The sequence below is a fragment of the Sus scrofa genome, chromosome 2 (genome assembly GCF_000003025.6).
Source record: "Sus scrofa isolate TJ Tabasco breed Duroc chromosome 2, Sscrofa11.1, whole genome shotgun sequence".
In the NCBI taxonomy this organism is placed as follows: Eukaryota; Metazoa; Chordata; class Mammalia; order Artiodactyla; family Suidae; genus Sus; species Sus scrofa.
In genome coordinates this window covers 116,736,103-116,752,868 of record NC_010444.4, presented here as the reverse complement: position 1 = coordinate 116,752,868, position 16,766 = coordinate 116,736,103, and the positions used below count along the sequence as shown (strand labels likewise).

Genomic DNA, 16,766 nt, shown 5'->3' with positions numbered 1-16,766 from the left:
GACAAGTGCTCTAAATATGCACCTGGCTAAAATGAATTTATTTAAATGTTCCAAATGAAATTATTTGCCCTTTCAGCATGGTTTTTCTCTTGTCAAGCCTTGGTGCTATGCACAAATATTGTTAAGTAAATAAATAATTGCTGAAGGGTTTGAGGGGACGTAGAACCAAGTATTATAATGGCCAGGAGACCTCATTCTCTGCTATAAGTAAAGGGAGCTAACTTGAGAAGGGGGACATTTCCCTCTTAATGGAAAGGTGGAGGTCGACTTGTTAAGGTGGTGGTACTCAGGATGGCTCTTGTTAAAATGGTATTGGAACTTCTCCCTCCTCAGTTACGCCGAGCAGGTGTGTGATCTGATTTGGGAAGTAATGCTGAGGAGTGTCGAAAGCTCTTTGGTAATACTGACTCAATAGAAGTGTAGTAGACTCTTGTTCCTTACGGTTTTGAATGGTATGAATTCCCTGTGCAGTAGACAGGCATTTATTTATCATCTAAATTTAAGGCTTTCATATAGAATACTCTTAAGAATTGAGAAGCATTATCATCACATCTTCTTGCATTCTTGTCTATAATTTAAGCAAGGTAGAAGCCATTTCAAAAGAGATGCTTTAACCCTATTTTGGAAAATTTTTAAGATTAAGAAGTTGGAACTGTCATTACATTATAGAGTAAAAGTCCTCTTAGTAGGACTTTTATGGACACCTTAGGTGGTATAGACATGATAGGCTGATAGCTGAATTAACGTAACTTCAGAAATCAACTATTCACAAAATATTTAAAAAGTCTTATGTTTAGGAACATTAAAAAAGGCACACTATAACATATACCAAACCTAGGCATGATGCTATGGATATATAAAATTTTGAATTGTCTTTGAACCCTTGTATAAAAGGGTTCTTGTCTTGGGAAACCTCATATCAGACTTTGTTTTTGCCTCAGTCTCTTGGTATCAGAATATTCCATACCTACTTTCATGGTCAGGTCCCTGTTCTACTTTAAGGGGAAAAAAATACACACACACACACACACACACACACACACCCTGATAAGTTGCAGTTTTATTGTATTGTGATTTTGAAAATTTGATTTTTTTAGAGTGATTTATTCCCTGAAGATTTGGTAACCTCCAGCTTTATTTTTCTAGAATTGGAATTGTAATATTTGTAATGTTTACATTTTGATCTCTGTAAAGAAACTTCCATTATGTTGGCACAGAATACAAATAGAGGAAGTAAATAAAGATATGCCTGTTTTTTATTTTTTATTTTCTTTTTGCTTTTTAGGGCCTCACCCGAGGCATATAGAGGTTCTCAGGCTAGGGGTCGAATCGGAGCGACAGCTGCCAGCCTACGCCACAGCCACAGCAATGCAGCATCTGAGCTGAGTCTGTGATGTATACCACAGCTCACGGCAATGCCAGATCCTTAACCTACTGAGGGAGGCCAGGGGTAAACCATCATCCTCATGGTTACTAGCCAGATTTGTTTCCACTGCGCCATAACAGGAGCTCGGAGATATGCCGGTTTTTTAAAGCAAGCAAAAATTTTTTTTTTTTTTTGGCTTTCCCTGAGGCATGTGGAAGCTCCCAGGCTAGCAATCAAACCTGTGCTACAGCAGCGATCTGAACCACTGCAGTTGACAATGCTGGTTCCTTAACCCACTAAGCCACAGGGAAACTGTGAAAGCAAGTGACTATTAAGTGTCTTAAAATAAAGGCTAAGATTAAGATTTGAATGTTTATGTGGAATAAGCAATAGTAAATTAGAAATTGTGTACCAGTTCAGGAAAAGGAAAATATATTGTGGTTCTCCTTAGGTTAGATTTAGAGTGTGGGGAATTAAGTATATACTGCACGGGAGTTCCCATCATGGCTCAGTGGAAAGGAATCTGACTCGCATCCATGAGGACTCAGGTTCCATCCCTGGCCTTGCTCAGTGGGTTAACGATCTGGCGTTGCTGTGAGCTGTGGTGTAGGTTGCAGGCATGCCTGGGATCTGGCATTGCTGTGGCTATGGCATAGGCTGGTGCTACAGCTCCGATTTGACCCCTGGCCTGGGAATCTCCATATGCCAAGGGTGCAGCCCTAAAAAGACAAAAAATAAAAAATTACACACACACACACACAATGCACATGAATTCCTTTGTAAAAAAAGGTGAAGGGCAGGATTTGATTTCTTACTGAGTTATTGGCTTTATTTATTTTGTTTTTTAAACAGATGCTGCATATGACTTACCTTGCTCTGGTGAAGACCAATTGCTAGAACATGCTGAGGGCCAGTCTGTGGCATGTAATGGACATTGCAAGTTCCCATTTTCATCTAGAGCCTTTCTGAGTTTCAAGTTTGACCATAATGCTATAATGAAAATCTTGGACCTTTGATAGCAGCACATGTATTGTGGAAATCTCAAGATCAGAGACCTGGTGCATTTGAGTGGGTGTCTCTTTGAGCCTTACCTTTCTCAGGTGTTTTAAAGAAATGCAGGGAAGCAATGATGTTTCTGAAGAAATCGTTCTCTGTGCAGAAGAGAGAGTAGAAAGAAACATGAGTTTGCACTGTAAATGCAGTTATAACTTTTTATATACATGTACCCTTTCAGTGTTTGGCTAACGAATTTAAGTTGCTTTTTATGGGGCATTTTTTTCTGTGTGATTGTGGTTTTTATTTTGTATTCTAGTCAAGAAAATAGTGTTTGTGTCATTATTTAGTCGCCAAGTTAATGGGAATGCTCTGTCTACCCATTACAGTGATTATAATACTAGTTTCCTTATGTTGAAAATTTTAAAGGAAACTTAAAATACACGGTTATTAAATGATTACAAAAGCTGAAATGTCACAAAAGTCAAGATTGCAGGTCATCTGCTTTGGTGGCATTTTATGCATTTGTCTGCTACTAACCACTTGGGTTCTCTAATTCTCTGCTTGGAGTTTTGTTAAAAGGTTTTACATAGAGTCAGCATCTGCTATATAGTGTTCATGTTCAAAATGAACTCTTGGCTCTTCATTAAAGGACAAAGTCCTCAGCCTGGAGAGGGACTGAGTTGGTTGGGTGGGGAGTTGACGCTGTAATTTTGAGTTGTGCCCCGTGAGACTGGAGAGAGTGAATGGAGAGAGAGCATGGGGGCTGGGACCCCGAAACTGCTTTGTCACATCTGCACCATCCTGCTGCCAGCCCCTTAGTATCATCTGATGATTTCGTTCTGTTTTACAGTTGTGTAAATATGTATGGAATATTGACTGACATTATAAGGTTTTACATTGCATCTCAGTGTTGATCTCTCGAAACTGATACTAGGTTCCAGTGTGCAGTAGTAGCAGAGAACTGACACACTTTTTAGCGAGCTGAAGTCCCTGGATGATGGAGCAAAAAGGGAAGGGTAGGCACTTGACCCAAGTCCACATAAAGCATTTCACCAGCGGAGAGGATCAGAACATGGAAGTGACATTTATAATTTACTCCTAGGAATGTATTTTGCTCCTTCAGGATTCTTAAATGCAAATAAGGATGGCATTGCCCATTTAAAGAAGGATTTTAACTGTATAATTAAGGACAATCACCAGGGCTGTAAGGAGGCTTTAGTGTTTGGGCTGCTGCTGACCTCACTGAAGGTGTCTCGGTGGGGGCGGGGCGGGGGTAGAGTGTGCAAGCATATGCGTGCATGTGCATCTGTCATGTGGGTTTTAAAAATCTTTTTTACGTGTGGCATCCACAAAATATATCTCTGCTTGTAAATTTTATTGTAGAAATCTTTATTATGTATAGATAGCCTATTTAATAGGGGTTCTATTGAACCCAGTGGCACTTTCAAAAGAAGTGCTATTGTCACTTGGTATTACTTTGCTTTAGCTTTTAAATGGCCTGATTTTAAAGGAGAAATTCTATTTATTAATAATAAAGTGTCACCTTCTTGGTGCTAAGCAGGATACTTCATTTATAGCAGCTTGTTTAGAATTATGTTATTCACAATCCTGCATCTCTTAATGTGACAAATTTGTGAATCTTTCTGTGATCTTTTTAAAAAAAATGCATTATATGATTGTGTTTGGAAGCTCTTAACTGTCCTTTCCAAAAATACAGCTGCTTTGCATGGGTCTCCTTGAGCCATATTTATAGTTGGTCCCAGCATTCCATATTTCTGTTAGATTGTTAGGGGAATGAAAACATACTTTGCCTGGCAGATAAATCATTTTCACTCATTTACTGCCATCTGGAAACCATTTAAGTTTAATGATTTGGGTTTTTTTTGTTTTTTTTTTTTAAGTGAGTGCTTTGGTCAGTCTTTCTGGTGCCTCGAGTTGGATTTTCAGCTCTCGATACTAAAGCAGTAGAGATTATAGAGTTCCTTACCAGAAGTATGGCCTCTAATGGTATTGAGCCTTTTCAGGAACCCACAAATTGGGAGTTCCCTAGTGGCCTGCATTGTCCCTAGCCTGGGAACTTTTGTGTGCTGTGAGTGCGGCCAAAAAAAAAAGAACCAACAAATTATTTCTTTTCAATTATGGTAGTTAAACTATGATTAAATATTATTGCTGTTGTGCTGCTTCATTTAATGCACTGTGGAACAAAATAAGGGTTTTTGTTGGGATGGGACTTTGGTGACTTGAGGCTTTCAGCTCTCTTGACAGTTTGAGATTTAAAAAAATGTTAAAAGAGGAGTTCTCTTGTGGCTCAGTGGGTTAAGGATCTGGCATCGTCACTGCTGCAGCTCAGGTCGTTGCTGTGGTGTGGGTTTAATCCTTGGCCCGGGAACTTCCACGTGCTGCGGGTGCGGCCAAAAAGAAAAAGTTAAAAGATGAGTTGGAGTTGGTGTGTGTGATGTGACTAAACTATGCAGAAAATGGATAAGTTGGATGTACCTGTTTTTTGTACATCTGCTATACTTATTCCCTTGAACCTGTGTTATTAGTTTCTCAGTGTTCAGGTTACCCTGGGAAAGGCCATGATTAGCACAGAACTAGATTTCTCATTTGAGAAATCTTAGCATGGTTTGAAGAAATCATGTAATAAAGAAGTATACTGAATATGCAATACTTTAATTCTGTGTGCTGCATTTTAAGAAGCTAGCTAAGAAAAGTAGTTGTGTTGGCTTTATGTTTCATGTGTTTGAGAGAGAAATAGGTCCTTGAATCCACTTTTTAAATGTTCTAATCTTCCGACCTTCTATGTTCCAAGGTTCAGTGCACTGTGAATCTTTTATTTTTAAAAAATTTCTTAGGTGCTTTTCTGTATAACTGTAATGATTTGTTAAGATGTTCAATGAATTGTTTTTGTCCTTAACCATTGTAATCCAGAGCATAGAGGTCAAGTTTACATGCTTTCACAGACTTTTATTCAGAAATAGAAAATGAATGGATTTAAGATTTCAAACCTGATGCTCTCCTGAGACATGAACATGGAAGTCTGAGAACCTAATAGAACTCTTTTAGCATGGGTGAAATTTGATTGAAGATGTTTGAAGATTAAGTTGGATTGGTTATATATAAAGGTGAGTTTGCTATAGGCATGGTGGTCACTGCTTGCTGCTTTGAACTAAGTATCAATTAGTACAGATGATTAAGATGTATATGGTGAAATTACATCACTGAGATGGGGTTGTTATATTTTAGGTTTTTAGTAATTTGTGTGTTAATATTAAAAAACAAACCTCCTTCCACAAGGATTAAATTCTTCTAACACTTAATACAATGTGGTGGTTTTTAGAAAAGTTCAGGTCTGACAATGTGTGCATTAAAAAGAAATTAAAAGTATTTCATTACCTCTTCCCTTGCTTTTTGTTTCTAACAGTTAACTTGAACAGTAAGAAGCCAAGTCAGTTAAATTAGACTTTTTGCCAAGTTATTTTTCTTATTATAGCATCTCTTAGCTTTTTATCTTTATTTTTGTACCAGTGGATTTCCGTCTTACTCGTTCAGAGTCTTTTGATCGGCATCTGTTGTGTCTGTATTCTCCGAGGCAGTATTTTCTTTGCATATTAATCATAGTTAAAAGGTCAGATGCATTAAAAAGTTTTCTGTTTAAAGGAAAATAAGTGTTCCCTTGCAGTTTTGACTGGGATTATTTTCTAGCCTGGGGAAGGGGTCATATGTATTGTTGTAACTTTAGATTAATGATAAGGAAGACAAACTCTTGTTTTGCCTGAAGGTATCAATATCCTTTATGTTTAAGTACTTGTCTCTTGGTAAACGGGTGTTAGTAAAATAACAATTTTGTTAAACCTTATTCCTGATAGTTTGGTAAAGCCTACTTAATGTTCCTTATTTTGTATTCTGTCCTGAGACTTTAAAATGCATATATATAGTTACCAAAAATTCTAAAAAATGAGATTATGATGGGTTTTCTCAGCATCTTTTTCTTCTTAGAATTGAGTTGCTGATGAAGACTGTACCTCTCTGTCATAAAGGTGGCAGACTGCAGATGGACAGTATTGGCTGTGTCTCATGCTGTTCACAGTACCCTTCTGGATTGCAGCTTCAAAAAGTATGATAAGTTTATATTACAGAACAAAAGTGCCCTGAAGAAGGGAGAAGATAGCTATCATTGCCGGGCAAAGAAAACATAAGAAAGAAATTTTAGAAGGTAAAATGAATTATTGAGTGCCAGAAATGTGGTCATTGCCACATCCAAGCAGAGATTAATATATGTGGCCATTACCAAGCGTTTTCTGGCTCTGGGTGTAATTTTTTCTAAGTATGGTTGCCAAGCCACCCAGTAGATCTGAAGTTTTCCTCACCTTCAAGATCAGTGTTTTGGAGTCTGTGGATCCTGTGCTGATGATACTTCACAACTCCAGCCATGCTAAACTACGCTGCTTTCTTACAGGAACATAACCCAGAGCACACACAGCCATAATCAGTCTCTTCACATGGTAGTAATCCATTTGTCCTGAATGGTGGTCCTTTCCATCTGGTTTCCTTGTGACAGACAGTATTTATTACTAAAATAGTGGTCTGTAGCTAGGGAACAGAGTAAAGCTACCTCCCTGCATGGGAGTGGACTTTGAAGGTCTGGCTTCTGCAGGCATAGTTGCTGAGACTTCAACATAAGGTACAGAGAGGCGTTAACAAAAACTATGATGAAGTATGAGAGTTATATCTTCAGAAATGTTCATAATTCGCTCTTTAATCTGGGGTCTCAGATTTATGAAACCACCAGCAAGGAGATTCCGTTCCACTTGGGTCTTCTATGGTTGGCAGAGAGGATGGTATATAAAAGCACAATCTGAAGACGAATTCACTTTAACAAGGTGCTTGCATTAGCTATATAGTGTGTGCTCTCAGTAGGAAAGAGGTTGAATGCCTAAGTCAGTTGCCTATGTTTGTAACTTTGTTTCAAATGGACCTTCCTCTTAGTAGCCTTTAGTCCTTGAGTCCAGTATGAGAATAAGGTCCTGAACATTTGCTGCTGTTTTGGTGTTTGGGTGTTCTCTTGGTTATTGGCCTCTGTCTGGTGAGTGCTATTTGGAGACCTGTTGTTTGTTTAATCCTTTTTCTTGGGGTGACTGGTCAGAAAGATGCCATTGAGTCTGCCTGGTGGGGACCCTCCACTCCCACCGCATGACTTTCTGTTAAAAATTTTTTTTTTCTTTAAATTTTTCCAGCGATGCATCCCCTAAATGGTGACTGCCACTGTGGACATTTTCGAGCAGTGATTGCATCTTGACTTTGACCCCCTTTGGCCATAAACAGGAGAACTGTAGACACCTTTGCTATTTTTAGTCTCTCATACAGGTAGCTATCACATTGGTTTGGGAACAAAGAAGACCGTGTAATGCTAGGGCAAAGTGGACAATGTTCTGCTGGTCCTTCATCTTGGAGAAGTCTTAGTTAACATTTCTAGGTTGTTTTCTTTTTGAGGTAGAATGTAGCATTTTATTTTCATGTACTTATAATTCATCGACTCGGAGGTTCTAAAACAGTCTATATATAGCTGCAGACTATGGTATGAAACATTTTGGGCACAAATCTTCATTGTTGGTCATTTCTCAAGCTTTAGGAAATTAGAAAATTCTTTGTAAAATGGTATCTTCGCTTATTATGCTTTTGTGATATTTAGGAAGAGACTATGGGTGGCAGCAAATGGAAGCAAAGGTTCTGAACTCTGACCGAAATTAAGAAAGGTAGTAACTATTCCTTAGCAGTTTGGTTGATTAGATGCGTTAATACTTTTGGAACAAATAAGTATCGGTGGACTTGGACTCTTCATGTCTTAAATGTATGATATGCACTGATAGAAAAGCACAAAAGACAGACCTGCAGTTTCTTTGTGCACTTCACTACTGTCCTAGGGCACTGCTGTCTCTGCTGGATATTTGAGGTTTGTGTTTGGATCTTGCACAAGTACCTTTTAATTTCAAATGCAAGAGTCCGAAGAACCAATTCTTTAATGCTACGTTTTTGCTTATTTTAAAGTTAGGACAGGATAGTTAGGACAGCTAACCTGACTTCCATTTTTTAAATATTATAAACCATTTTTCTTCAGTAATAAATAGGGAAGGAAAATAAAACCATGAACTATTTTGCAGATATATATATATATTTGGTGTATATATATATATATATATATATACACAGTATATTTTTTCTTATAATTGTTTCTGAATTTTGTGTATTAGCTTAATACTTTATAAAAGTTCATATTCGTTAAGTATTGACACGTAACTCAGATTTTTAATTTTACCTGTTGGCTTTAGTGGACATTTAAAAGTCTTATTTCAGAATAAAATGATTAATCAAATGGAATTATGATTCATGTGTTAACTAACTTAGGTGAAATCCTCTTATCTAAGATTGTTTTTCATTTGACCACCAAGATAAGGGTTAAGTTTGGATGGGAAAGATAAGAATTGATTTCTTTTTATTCCCTGCCTATTTTCAAAACGAGATTTGATGTGTTTTTGATGCTGTGGACACTAGGTAATGTTCATGGAAAATATGTAGTCTTAAAACAGTTTTCTTGGGAGTAGGTTTTAGTCTGAAAAAAGGTGAAGGTCATGTTGAACAAATTATTTGGGACCTACAAAGTCTGGTAGAAAAAAATTGAAATGGTTTCACTAAACACGATATTCAGTTGAGAAAACTGGACTTTAGAGTAAATGTGATAGATTTGTCAAGTTTATTCAGTAACAATTTTTGTCTCATGTAAAATGATTTAACATGTAATTTTTGCCTTAATTTTAGAAGCATTTTATTACTTTATCTTCTAGGGCATTTTAATGTTTAGAGAAAGACTGAGTAAGTAAACCATTCATTCTGTCTTTGGTGGTAATGAAGTTCTTGGTGCTTGTTTTAATAAATTGTCAAACATTTAGGAAAAGCAGAAAAGGACCCCCCAAACACCTGTTGGGTACACCTTGTAGTTATATGAATTGATCCCTTTAGAACAATATTGTGTTTCTGGGCTTAATGCATTCTGACTGAAGACTAGCTTTCCCTCAGTGTTAATGAAAGGGTGAGGACTGATTATCACTTACATTGGTTGTGTTCATCATAAGTAAAGGATTTCTAGTGACTTGTTTATGAATCAGGAATTTACAAGTTTGCAGGATGAATGCACTTCCAAAGTTGACTAGAAATGCTAGCTGTACTCTCCACTGAGAAAATGAATGAAGTCCTATGTCTTAACAGTTGTGCTCTTTTTGAAAGCTCTTTTGATGTAAATAACACCAGTTGAGAGATGAAAAACCTTTTATCTTAAAAAATGCAGTTTGAATGATGGAAGTTTCCTTTGTATTTTACAACATCTTTACAGTTGATTGTTCAAATATTGGCTTTCTGTAAAAAACATTATCGTGTTAAAATTAGAATCTGTAGTGCAATATCAATAAATTTTGCTGCGTGGGCAGTTTTAATTACTACCTTAACCTGGCTTCTGCTACTGGTACTTGTAGGTTTCAGGTTCTCATATTTTGGTTGAATCTCTTGGGACCAAAAAAAAAAATGACAGATATGAGACAAAGGTGTGTTTACATGAAGGATTGTGAGCAAAAAGGAAAGTAACTGTTATGTATTCTCCATCTCACTTTATGGTTTGGGCGTTGCTTTTTAAAAGCAAGATTATAGTGTGTGTTAATTAGATACATAAAATCCAACAATTCTTAAATTTGTATTCTTAGAACCAGGTTTTCTGAATAGACTGCTTGACAGTCTTTGGCTCTCAGGAGTGAAAGCAACATTCTTCTCTACTGGGGACCTCAGCTATATTATAGCAAACTTTCGGAAAGAGTGACCAGGGTGTAACGCTCTTACTGTCAAAGGTTCTTTGCTAAGGAGGAGTGGCAGCACTGTAGTGACACTCGTCTAGCAGACACCTTGCAGAGCTGGCTCCATCTCTCCTGACCTTGCAGTTTGCTATTATAGGCCCTCGTTCAGTAATTTTTTAAAAGAAAAAAAATCCAGATCCTTTGGTAGATAAACTCTCACATTTATACCAAATTTGACACAGCCCAGTAGAAAGTGGTGATACATGAGTTTTCTTTAGCTGTTGGCCGTTTTAACCTTTGGCTGTTGGCTATGTGTAGTTCCCTGATTTGACAGGTGCCCCCCCCCCGGCTTTTTTGGGTCTTTTTAGGGCCACACTTGAGGCATATTGGAAGTTCCCAGGTTAGGGGTCTATTTCGGGCTGCAGCTGTTGGCCTACCCCTCAGCAACTTGGGATCTGAGCCACGTATGTGACCTACACCACAGCGCATGGCAACACCAGAGCCTTAACCCTCTGAGGGAGACCAGGGATCGAACCTGAGTCCTCATGGATGGTTACCTCTGAGCCACAACAGGAACTCCATTGACGGGGGCTCTTGATGTAAATATCAAATCTGTGATGTTTGTTTGGCATTAGACAAACAGCAGTGTAGAAGGACAGCCGTAAAAGTCATTGAACACAGTTTAAGCACGTCATTGGAATTAGAAATATTTATTCAGAATATAAGAATGTTTGTAAAATATTATAAATGTCTCTGTATAAATAAATGAAGTTTTTTTTTAAACAATTCTATATCAAATAACACAAAGCTCTTTTACAGCAGCTAAAAACTAAAGGCATCTGGAAACATTTAAAGCCTACAAGTGAAGAATCTAAAAAATTACAAGGTATATATAGTACAGTGTTAAATGGCAACTTTAAAATGAGATTTTAATACAAACAGCAGAACAATACTGACAAATGCAAACTTAGACGCATGTGCTTTAATAACTGACAGTACATTCAAGCGGCTTAAAAGTAGCACATTTTCAAATAATAGGAAACTAAAATCTCATGCAAAGTAAAAATAAGTCTTGACAATGTCTAAAAACTGTTTAGAAGTGAACGTGTTTCAGCATCTTTGCATTGGGTTTAGACAGAAGCGGATTACTATGGGTTCCCATTCACCTGGCCGTCCTGACATGAGCACTAACTGTAAGTGAATACTCAAGAGTTCTACAAACAGAACATTCTCCACATGGATTTGATTTGCAAAAAAGTGCAAAAGTGAACAGGAGAGCCAGAACAAATAAGCAGGTCATCAGTGGGAGGGAATTTTGTCTCTAGCTTGCTCTGTACTGCTGAGCTGCTATTTCAGATGATTAGTGGATGAGTGAGGTTATAGCTGCCTTGACTGGAAAAATCAGTACTACTGGGTATGGATATAGTTACCCAATAGCAGTTGCTGTTCTTAGGACAGAAGGATGTCTTATCTTGGTCACGTGCAAAATCTCACTCACATGCAGTGTGACAGTTTATCCAGTATAACCCATCACCAGAAATTTAATAGTTGTCTGTGAGTCTATGTTTGTTTCTTTACATAAGAATTAGCAAAATAAGAATATGTGAACAGCTGCTATTCAACTTGTATCCTTTTCCATGTCCTTAATTATTTAATGGCCACTGAGTACTCAGTGATGCTCTGGTGGCTGTAGCCAGCATTAATTAGGGCGCCAATTCTAAAAAATTAGTGTTTGGCAACCATAGTCATACATCTACTAGTGAGTACAAGTGTAGTTAGTTAGAAAGTAACTTCAAGTGTGTGAAACAGAAGCTTCAGAAGGTGACAGGTTCAGAGCTAGCTTCAGCCTGGCCCATGCGAACATAAGATTTCAATGAACTAGAACAGGACTTGGATAGACTTCATAAGAATTGTGTGTTAGCAGAGGCCTAATTTGTGTTTTGTAACAATCGATGCCTCTACAAACTAGTGCCCAGCAAGCCTCAGTGAAAGGTTGTAATTGCATCATTTCTTGTCAAATAGGCCATTCCATTGGCGAAAGAGAAAAATAATTGCTACATGGTTTTTTCAGGGTTTTTTTCTTTTGGCATTGTTTTACCAAACTCACTTATAGCAGAAAAACTAAATGTCACTTATGCTTCTTTCCTCCCAGAACCTTGGCAGCCCTATGGGTTGTATTCTCACTACATTCAATACAGAAATTTCAATCAGAATTCTCTCCCCTTAAGACTACTTTTTAATTAAATGCTATTTGCTGCATTTAGAAATAGGTGCAGCTGTAACTTACCAAACATGATCTTTTCTCTCTATATAGTTTCATTGGTAAGACATACTGTTACAAATTTGTGAATAGTTTAAAATTTTATGGAAAAAAATTACGACTTTCAGAAGTTATTAATAAAAGTTTGGGTGTCTTCTGTAGTCTTTTTCATTTTCACTTAAAATATAAGCACAATACCGCAAACTCTTGAGAGCTGTTAGATGTTTGATTAAAGAATAATTTATGTGGGTTATAGTTAACAAGTCATGCCAACGACCTAGGCAGTCCAGTGCAGATCAGGTAACTGAGGCATTTTTTTTTTTCCCTCATTTAAAATGATGTAACCTGTATGCAGCTGGGAACCAGGGGACTAGCCAGTAATTTCAAGTTTATCTTAGAAAAGTAAAATCTCTGCTCTGCTCATCCTAAAAAGAGAGCCTTATTTGGACTGGCTCTGTGGAATAGAATGTCCAGTTCTCAGAGGTTGTCCTGTAAAATGTATCGCTCCAGGCTCATAGGAATGCATCATCTCAAAGGAGAATTAAGCAATTATGTTTCACTGGCACTTAATTTTTTTTATTATCCTACTATTCCAGTTTCAGGCAGCATGGATAGTGACTTCAGAAACCTGACATGTCAGCAGATGAGAGTGACTATCAAACAGTTAATTACCTGCACTGACAAGGATAAAATATCTGGTGTACCTCTGCGGGATCAAGGTCATGCTAAATCCCAACTGTCTGATCATGTAAGATCCTTAGTCATAAGTGATTTTTGGTGTAAATCTCAAAGGGGGAATCTTACCGCCTACAAGTCCATGGCAGTTTGGTGCACATGGGGTTTGGCAGAACATCAGATCCGCTTGATAGGCCCACTTATTCTCCAAAGCAACGGTGCAATGGGTCCATCTTCTCATGCCTATTTATCTAAGAACCAGAGATTAAAGTCTGAACAGCAAAGGTGACTGCCTAAAATGGGTAACCACTGGGGAAAATGAAAAAATTAAAGTCTGAACATTTTTAACCTTGTACAGGTTATAATCAGGATCATTGTTTACCTCTGATGGAGATGTTGATATAAACCAGCTCCTATTTAGAAAGAAAAATTTTGGTTATAAACAAAATGATCCAGGCACCTGCAATCATTTATTTTAATCAATGCGGTTTTCTTAAGCCCTGCAATTAGCATAGTAATCAAGTGCCTGGAAGTTCACCTTCAACAAGGATTAAGAGTAGGTGAAAAATACAAGGAAAGGTAATCAACTATTTAATAGCTTTTATTCTATACATAAGTAACAGTTTTGCCAGGGAAAGAGTTTTCACCCCATCACCACTTATCTGCAAGGATTATGTTGAAGTATAAACTCAGAATGAGGCCAAGTAGGATCAGTAATACTGGGGCTCATAGTGGAGGGGCCGAGACTTTGCGGGTCTGGAGGCGTTCCATGCCCCTAGAGCAGGTTCTGTTTTCACTTGGAGCAAGCATGGTAGACAGCTCAGCAAATAGGATGTTAATTCCTGGGTCCGCTCTACTTTTCAACGTTGGTAAAAATGAAAACCGTCCATCTGTTCTGATGCCTGTTCAGTCACACAAGAGAAAGCCACGACTGGTTCCCTGCTTTGCATAGCCCAGTTTGCTTAGGGAGGACATTTTCCCTGGGCAAGCTGGAAAAATGGGGAAAACCATGATTTTGTCCATTGCACCTTTTTTTGCACACATTTTTCTTTTTTTGGTCTTTTGTCCTTTTTTCAGGGCTGTACCCAATGGCATATGGAGGTTCCCAGGCTAGGGGTCTAATCTGAGCTGTTGCTGCCAGCCTACACCAGGGCCACAGCAACGCCAGATCGGAGCTGCCTCTGTGACCTACACCACAGCTGTGACCTACACCACAGCTAATGGCAGCACCGGATTCTTAACCCACTGAGCAAGGCCAGGGATTGAACCTGAAACGTCATGGTTCCTAGTTGGATTTGTTAGCCACTGAGCCACGACGGGAACTCCTAAATTTTTTCTTATAACAAAGTGAAGCTTTATCCAAAGAGTAAAAGGTGACTGAATATCACTGACAAGAACCAAGTTTGCCTGACTTGGGAGAAATGGTACTTGGCAGCAATCAAATCATCCCAAAGCCAGGCCCTTCGCACACACACCAGTTGATTTTTTTTTTTTTTTTTTTTTTTTTTTAAAGATGGGGAGCCTCACTGCTGGCCTGAGAGGGAAGGGTGGTTGCTTTGGGGACAGAACTGCTCTGCCTTCTGAGGTGGTGGCTAAGACATCCTTCCCCACCATGCAGAAAAGGCGGAGGAACTTGTGCCATGCCCTTGGAAAACAGCGTATGGGCACAGGGACTCAAATGGCAAGTGGTCCTCTACAATGTATCGGTCAGTGTAGGGCAGGGATGGAAGAATTGAAAAACAAAGTGAAACAGAGAAGGTTACAGTAGAAAGAGAAGGATGCATTTAAGATGGAAGACCTTCCTGAAAGAATTCAGGTACTCTGGCCCTGCTCAGTTCTGTCAGCATTTTGCTGGACATGTCACCTGCCGAGGCACCACATGGTGACCATCGCCATGTCTGAGGCCTCAGCGACCGTGCCCTTCCCCTTGCCCTCCCTTCACCCTTTAATGGGTCTGAAGTCTTGAACTGGCGCTGCAGTAAAAATCTCTTAAGTAGGTGGGGTTGGCCTGCAAAACAACACCTCCTCAGCATCCTGCCTCTTGCCCTAGAGGAGCAGAGGCAGGTCCAGAGCTCTGTGTGTACTCATGTGGACAAGCTTGGACTCAGGCAGTTAGCTAATGCCTGGGGCTGAGATTAAGTATAATGGGTCTTCCTGATCCCACACAGAACTCTTCAGTCCCAGCTGTTCTACCTGTGGCTTCGACATACCCGTGCCTGTAAGTAACACCTGTGTGCCATCTGCCTGTGATCTACCTCCCAGAACACCTTAGTGATATGTGGGATTTGAAAACCAAAGCCTGGTTGCAATAAACAAATGAGCAGTTCTTCTAGATGCTCACCCCCACCCCCACCCCATTAGTTTTCCCCTGAAGAAGAAGGAAAGAAGATACACTGGGGACGTCAGAGGTAAGGCTGTGGTCTACTAAAAGGAGAGAAAAAAAAAAAAAGAATGGAAAATCTTAAAAAACAGACAATACCCAAGTTATACCAGCCACACACAACTTTCAGAACAGAAAAGGTGAGAGAGTGACAGCCAGTGCTGAAAGCAAAAGCACAGCCTGTGGAGCCGGCATGCCTGGCAGGTGTTCCCACACTGTCCAAGGCCCGAGAGGGGAGAAGCAGCATCCTCTGGGTAGTCTATGTGGTGTCACCAGGGCTGAGACCAGGGCACTTCACTGTCCATGTGCTGACCTACCTGCCAATCTCCCCTTTCTTCGTTCTCCCAACAGGTCCTCTGTCCCCCAGCGCCCCTCTCTCCTCAGTGACCTGCTAGAGTTTAGCTTCCACGAGCAGAGCTTGAGAGTCTGAGTGCCAATTAAAGTGAAGTTTCGTTGGTGTGTGGCCGCGAGTTCTCCTCCTCCAGCAGAGCTATCCTCTGCTTGAGCATCCTCACTTGGGTCTCGTGCCTCTCCACCATGGCCATCATCTGAGACTCCAGCTTCTTCAGTTTGTTTTGATGCTTCTTCTTTGCTTTTTCATAGGCAGCCACCAGGTTGCTATGTGAGAAGAGAGGGAAATGAGAGTGCAGACTTATCCTCAGCAGCACTGAGATTACACACTGTCCTCTCCACTGGGTAACCTGGTCCAGTAAATAACCACCAGATGTTTTATCCTTGCCAATGCAGATAATTGAAAGTATGCAGCCTCTTCAGTAAGAATTTTTCTTTTTTTTTTTTTTTTTTTTTTTTTTTTTAGGGCCGTACCCTCAACATATAGAGGTTTCCAGGCTAGGGGTTGCATCAGAGCTATAGCTGCCAGCCTACACCACAGCCATAGCAACACAGGATCTGAGCCTTGTCTGTGACCTACACCACAGCTCACGGCAATGCCGGCTCCTTAACCCCCTGAGCAAGGCCAGGGATCGAACCCGCAACCTCAGGGATGCTAGTTGGGTTTGTTAACTGCTGAGCCATGACAGGAACTCCTTCAGTAAAAATTTGAAATTAAGTAGTGTCTCAACACTCATGAACATTCTTGTATTAATAACAAAATTCAGCCCAACTGCTAGCAGCATGCAGCTAACCTATTAGGGGTTTAAATCTGAAATCCAAACTAGCCACATCCAAAATACATAAGCAGAAAAGGTACCTGACTTCCGGAAATCTGTCACAGAAACACAGAGAGTGGGT

General features: G+C 39.4%; 2 protein-coding genes across 5 annotated transcripts in view; one reads left to right on the top strand and one right to left on the bottom strand.

Moving 5' to 3' along the window:
* The window catches only part of DCP2 (decapping mRNA 2), a 67,894-nt gene extending 51,825 nt beyond the window's left edge, over positions 1-16,069 (top strand). For both annotated transcript variants that reach the window (XM_003123832.5, XM_013995033.2), the window contains one exon: positions 2,219-16,069. In XM_003123832.5, the coding sequence (XP_003123880.1) occupies positions 2,219-2,382 (164 nt within the window). In that variant the 3' untranslated portion in view covers positions 2,383-16,069. The remainder of the gene's footprint in view (positions 1-2,218) is intronic.
* The window catches only part of MCC (mutated in colorectal cancers), a 462,268-nt gene continuing 449,750 nt past the window's right edge, over positions 4,249-16,766 (bottom strand). For 2 of the 3 annotated variants that reach the window (XM_021084624.1, XM_021084626.1), the window contains one exon: positions 4,249-16,133. In XM_021084624.1, the coding sequence (XP_020940283.1) occupies positions 15,953-16,133 (181 nt within the window). In that variant the 3' untranslated portion in view covers positions 4,249-15,952. The remainder of the gene's footprint in view (positions 16,134-16,766) is intronic. The other variant, XM_021084625.1, reaches the window with a different exon arrangement.